The following is a 6,539-nucleotide window of genomic DNA, read 5'->3' on the forward strand; positions in this document are numbered from 1 at the left end:
TCAAATTTTTAAATGCATTTATTGAAATTTTAATTTGTTTTGTTCTTCCCAGCCACTGTAAAATGTAGTGAGATAATCCCTTTTTTTTTTTTTTTCCCCATTTTAATCCCTCTGTCACACACATATATTTGGAGATATGCTTGGAATAACCATCAAAATATAAGTCAAATAGACAGACTTCACTCAAATTTATTTGTAATTGCAGAAAAATATTATCATCAGTGATTTTTTTAGAATGTGTTCCAGCAAATATGTTAAAAATAATGTTGAAATTTATGAAGCCACGCTTTGGTCTTAATGAGAGTTTCTTTATTCAGTTTTGACATGTTGATCTTCACAATCCTGAATCCCAGAGAATCAACTAGTACTACATATGTGGGAAACGGGTAAAATATGGATAAAATGAACTATTTTGACCGCAACTTTACAGAGTGAGATGATTAGCGGTAATAACTGATGAATTTATGATAATCTGTTATCTCTAAATAAATCGTAACGTGCTCCGTAACTTCACCTCTTTTCAGGAACAACTGCTTCTCGTTTCATTGTCTCTCCCTCTCTTTTCTTTCTTTTCTGTGTTTGGTAGCCTGAATGACATGGCTTCTCCCTGCGTCCTGCAGCTGTCCATGGTGCACCACCGGCAGCATACGTAACGCAGTTCACACAGCAGCTGCAGCTGTGGAATAACTCATTGTGCACGATTTCACCGGAGAGACGGGCTTCAGAGACCATCAGTATTAGTTGTAAAAGGAGAATCCAAAGCAACTGCATTGTCTGAATTTTTATAGTAGTCTAATATAAGTGTTTTCTAACAATTATATCGTCTTATTCCTCCCTGTTGGCTGGCTAACTCCTGAGTGTTTCCACACTGTTGTAGAGACACAGACAGGACAGAGGGCGGAGCTTTCTCTGTTCACTTGTTTCTGACAGAGGCTGAACTGAGAGGATCAATACAAAATGAATGCTGGGGTTTGTGAAAAATGCTTGATTATTTCTTGCCCTTCTGGACTTGCATATTAAAATAAATTAGATTATAATGTGCATAATAGAGCCACTTTAACTCTCTACTTTGGAACAGACAGAGGGGGTCATGATCCAGTTAATGACTCCAATGTGTCCAGTCTCCTGCAGCCTTGTTCAGTCATTTTTTAATTGTTCTGTCATAACCCCTTGGTACCCATAGACTTGGTAGATGAATACATTTGGATTAAAACCTGCAACAGAACAGGTGAGATTATTGGAATTACAGTTACAGTTGCCTCTGAGCTGTGGTTGAGGCAAAAGCTGCTTGCCCTCAAACGTGTGAGTGTGTTGTATAATCAGCCATGGCAAACTGTGTTAATGGATCAGGAATGCTGGCGGAAGAGCCAAGAATTGATATCTGTGTAGAGTCTTAGTCATTTGGTAACTTTGTATGTTGTGATGTGAAACAGAGGTGGAGACCTGCCAACAGGACGTTTCTTGCAGTGCAGCTATTCTGAATTATCATATCTCTTAATGCCAACATTAACAGGTAGCCAAGCAAATATGTCCGTTCATTGGCAATTACCACACGTGGCTCCCTGTCGATACTTTACCTTAACAGCAAAAAGGTCTGGTTAGCCAGGAAGATTAACTCCTCAAAAAATGTGTGAATCTTATTTTAGTCCATTATTTCTCCCCTTTAATGATGTCATCTGGTATTGTTTTATATGTTGTTGGAAAGCTCAATTAGTCACCTTTACAACAAGGTACAACTTGTAAACAGAGATGTCCGATATTATCGGCATACTGATATTATCAGCTGATATATCAGTATGCCGGGGGTTGGAATTTCTGAAAATATCAGTTTTTACGTTTTTAATAACAAAATGTCTGCACAATTTGCAAATATTATGTATCAATCTCTTCAGCTAAGTCTCAACTAATTTAAAATTCAATTCAATTCAATTTAACTTTATTTATATAGCGTCAAATCACGGCAATGCCATCTCAAGACGCTTTACAGACAGAGGGGAAAACATAATGAAGGCCAATTCATACTAGCCTATATAAGGAAACCAACAGATTGAGTTGAGTCCAACTCAATCTCCCATCCTGAGCAAGCACACTGGCGACAGTGGGAAGGAAAAAACTCCCTCTTAACAGGAAGGAAACCTCCGGCAGAATCCGACTCAAGGACAGAAAGACAACAGACAACAGGAACTGCTACTCCCGGCCAGGGAAACCTGCTGAGACAGGAGACATACATGTTAATGATGCAACACTGTTTATGGGGGGGGGGGGGGGGGGATAAAAGAGAGATAAAGAGAAAGAAGCTCAGTGTATCAGTAAATGTCCCTCAGCAGTCTAAACCTATAATGACATAATATGAGGAATTTAATGTCTAGTTTTCCAGATATTTTAGTTTATTTGACACGACTTGCTCCAAAAATATTGATATCAATTGATACCAGTATCAGAAATTAAAGAATTGGACAAAATCGGTATATTGGATTTTAGTGAAAAAATCTCTATCAAACATCCCTACTTGTAAGGATTGTGCATTAGGAGAATGGGCAACACAGCTCAACACATTTCAACACCTTACTGTTTGTGCTAGATCTCTAAAGAAATGGGAGGTGTGACTTGTGCACAGCACAGCTTTGAAAATAATTTATAATAGCTTATGGTAAAGGCCAACAATGTGTTTAAGAAACAAGAAGAGAAGCTCAGTTTTCTTCTGTTGAAGCTTTTTGATATTCAGGACTGACTTTGACACTAAAACCAAGGAAGGAGCTAGTTAAAAACTCTTTCAAGGATTTAATGTTTTCTGATGATTTGCTGAAAATCAAACTAATCTCCTGATAAAAGGCAGCTGTGGAAGAAAACAGGAGGCTGAACTGAGTGGATTTCTTTATATCTCTTGAAATGGCAAAGCTACTTATTCACACGGAGTTTCTCTTTTCAGTCAGTGTTCCCAGAGTCTCCAAATCTGGGTCATTTTAAAAATAACTGAGGAGTATCTGAGCTCTGAAGACAAATTCTACAGCTGTGAATGCCTGGAAGCCTCAGGTCAACTCTTTTCAGCTGCTGGTTTTACTCTAAAGCGCGCTGATCGTCACCCAAATGATGAATCACTTCACCTTAGAAGGAAGTTGGTTTGTCAACATAAGTAATGTGTAAGTCAGTAAAGCAGATTTATAATGCTAAACCAGAGGCAGATAAGTAAAAGATGTATTGATGAAACCTGAAAATGTTCACTAAACTGATCTTTGTTTCACATATTCAACATTTTTTCTGTTGCATGTTTCCAATGCTTTGATCAACATTTGTATCTTAAATGACATTGATTCTCTTAGAGATGCTTTCTTCTATGTTTTACCTGAATAGTATTTGAGTGCTTGTTTGGCTATGTGGTGATATTTAATAAGTTCATCTTATTTTGCTGTTTCTTTGAAGAAAAATGCAGTTCACTCCCTCAATCGAGACGAAAAAGAGACTACATTAAATGTTTTTGTGTTATATTACAGAATTTATTGTGAATCTAAGAGTTAGGACTAAAAGCAACCATTAAATACAGTAAGAGTTGGCTCTGATGGGTTCTGACGGGCTCTGATGGGCTCTGATGGGCTCTGACGGGCTCAACTTGGCTCTGATAGGCCCGGCTCGACTATGATACGTACTGCTGGGCTCGGCTGGGTTCCGATTGCCTCGGCTGGGCTGTGATGAGCTAGGATAGGCTCTAATGGGCTCTGATGGGCTATGATGGGCTGTGATGGGCTCCGATTGCCTCAACTGGGCTATGATGGGCTATGATAGGCCCTGATGGGCTCAGGTGAGCTCTAATGGGCTCTGCTGGGCTCTAATGGGCTTGGCTGGGCTCTGATTGGTGCTGATGTGCTCTGATGAGTGAAAGACACTGTGGAAGAAAGAAGCAAGCTGTTTTGTTTGAAAATAGGATTTTCTAGAAAATTAAAGTTTGACAAGTTGTAACTGCTGAGGTGATGGACAAATAACGAAACTGTGTGTGTGTGTGTGTGTGTGTGTGTGTGTCTGTGTGTGTCCTCAACAGTGTCTCAGATGGTGATTGAGGAGGTGAGTGTTCTGCAGACTCAGCTGGAGATTGAGAAGTCATGTCGGGAGAATGCCGAGGCCCTGGCCACCAAGGTCTCTCTCTCTCTTTCTATCTCATACACCCTTACAGACACACACACACATACACACACACACCAAATAGTCAATGCAATGAGATTAGCTTTATCAGCAGGAGAATAAGGGGAACAGCTGACTCAGGATGAGACAAACTGAATGCATCACCGCTATGTGAACAAGAACTTGTTCTTATATTCAGCTTTAGGAATGTTCAAATGTAGGTTCTTCATGTACATAAAGTATTTTTTATCAAAATGCAGGAAAATTACACTATATAAAAACTCTTAAGTATGATATATAATAAAAGATAATAGTGTACAATGTATGTTAAGCCTGTAAATGATGATAACAGATTGTGGCTTTGTTGCGTTTGACCTCCAGCTGAACTGTGAGAACAGGAAGTTGAAGTATCTGAGTTTGTCATCACGGCCATGTTTGGACGAACTGCTTCCCAGCATCTCAGACTGTATCCCGCTGGAGGCCGACGGAGACGCTGCTGACACCGTAGACAACAGTCCTGACACCTTCACACAGTGTCAGCAGCAAGTCAAAGGTACAGCACCAAGACAGCAAAATATATCCAAAATCTGATCATTTCCTAAAATTATTATGATGCACAGACTTTACAGAAGGGACAAGCAGAGGTGTATCGATGAAGGGTGTATATCATTTAAGCAGACCCCTGTTATCTTTGCAATATTGAGCAATGAAATTGCATCTCCTGATCATGTCCTGATATTATGCAGGTCAACAATTAGTGTGTATGTATGCATGTACTGTACAGGGATGTGTTATATATTTACCATTTCTAACTGAACCCGTCCCATAAAGCTACTATTACTTTTCCTGTCTTTTAAACTCATCCCTGTTGCTATTTTTTCCTAACTATACCTTTAGATGTACATTGTTTGTCTTTTCCTTATCTGGTTCTTATAGCCAAACTCATGTTGGTAGTTTTTCAGTCTATTGAATTCTTCCTGTTTTATATTCTGGTGCTTTCAAAGCTTCACATACTGTAGACAACAGCTCCAATAACGTCACATTGACCCAGCAAGAGGTTGAAGGGCTTCAAGGTACCGGACTAACGTTTTCAGTCTTCCATCCTTGACTTTTTTCTTCTGCTTCCTAAAACCCTTCCATGACCTAAACTCGTCCTCCCCTTTGGTCTCTCCTGACTCTGCTGAAGTCTTGGCACCTTTAAACCCTGAACATATTTCCCAAACTCTACTAAACTTCTACCTTCTCCTGTGTTCACTCTGATTCTTGAACTAATCGGAAGTGAAAGAACCAATCCTCTGAACTTTCCCTGAACTCAGCTGTCCTGATAATTTGCCATTTTCCTGGCCGACCTTGAACTCGTCCTATCTTTTTAATCCCTTATGTCCCCTGAATTCATGCTGTTTGTCTAATTACGCTGCAGACTCTGTAGACAACAACTCTGCCTCCTTCACGCTGGACCAGCATCAGATTAAAGGTACAATGGATGAGATTTTTCCACTTAGCAAGATCTTGATGGGAGCTTTGTGCAAGACTAACTTGAAATTGTATCCCTCCTCCTTAACCAACTTCATCTCTTGAACTCTTTCAGTCTGTTGAACTTGTACCTGGGAGATTTCTGCAAATCTTTTCCTCACCTAACTCTGATTCTGCACAGGTTGCCTTCGTGCATTATCCAGCACTAACTTCTTTAACTCATAGTTTTCAGGTTACTCTTCATACAGTATTACAGTTGTCTCACATTACAAACTCATATTTTTAGTATGGTATGTGTACTAACTTTGGTGTTGTGAGTATTAATGTGTTAAAAAGTTCAGGTGCTAATTTTACAGATTATTCTATACGTTAATGGTTTAATATTGAGAGCCCTGGTAGAAAAAAAATACCATATTTATATTATAAAACTAGTTTATCTATTTTTTACAATTATCAGGCGACTTCTTTCAATTATCTGGCCACCACCAGTTAAAAAGCTGCCATGTAGACACCTTTTTATTTTGTTGGTTTAATCATTTGGACGTGGACTAAATGCATGCAAACCAAATAGCTTTAATTTCTGTGTAGATGTATCTTAAATCTACATCAAGCTATTTATTATTTGAGCTAGCTGACTAAGCCTCCATCCAGATGGAGACAAAGCTGATTTAGACAAATTCATTTCAAGAAAAAGATGCATTAAAAATGCTGTAGTACATTTGCCTGGACTATAAGAGGCAGTGTAATGCCAAGGTAAAACAGAGAAGAAGGCATGGAGCATGTGCAGAAACCAAGCGGCAATCTACGGCGGTAAAAGTGAAGCCTATGCAGAAGTGCATAAAACTGCAGTTCCCCCTTCCTCCACTAGGGGCTGCAAAACAGAGCGAATCCCCATAGACTCCCATGTTAAAAAGGCCAACTTCACAGCAGGAATAAACATGTTTACAGCCTGG

General features: G+C 39.3%; 1 protein-coding gene across 1 annotated transcript in view; it reads left to right on the top strand.

Moving 5' to 3' along the window:
* shtn3 (shootin 3) overlaps positions 1-6,539 on the top strand; it is a gene marked incomplete at both ends in the record, with an annotated part of 45,971 nt that overhangs the window by 22,403 nt on the left and 17,029 nt on the right. Inside the window, 2 exons of the mRNA XM_079250046.1 lie at positions 4,034-4,128; positions 4,495-4,666. Of these exons, the coding sequence (XP_079106172.1) occupies positions 4,034-4,128; positions 4,495-4,666 (267 nt within the window). The remainder of the gene's footprint in view (positions 1-4,033; positions 4,129-4,494; positions 4,667-6,539) is intronic.

Source organism: Telmatherina bonti (genome assembly GCF_933228915.1).
Source record: "Telmatherina bonti genome assembly, chromosome: 12".
NCBI classification, from domain to species: domain Eukaryota; kingdom Metazoa; phylum Chordata; class Actinopteri; order Atheriniformes; family Telmatherinidae; genus Telmatherina; species Telmatherina bonti.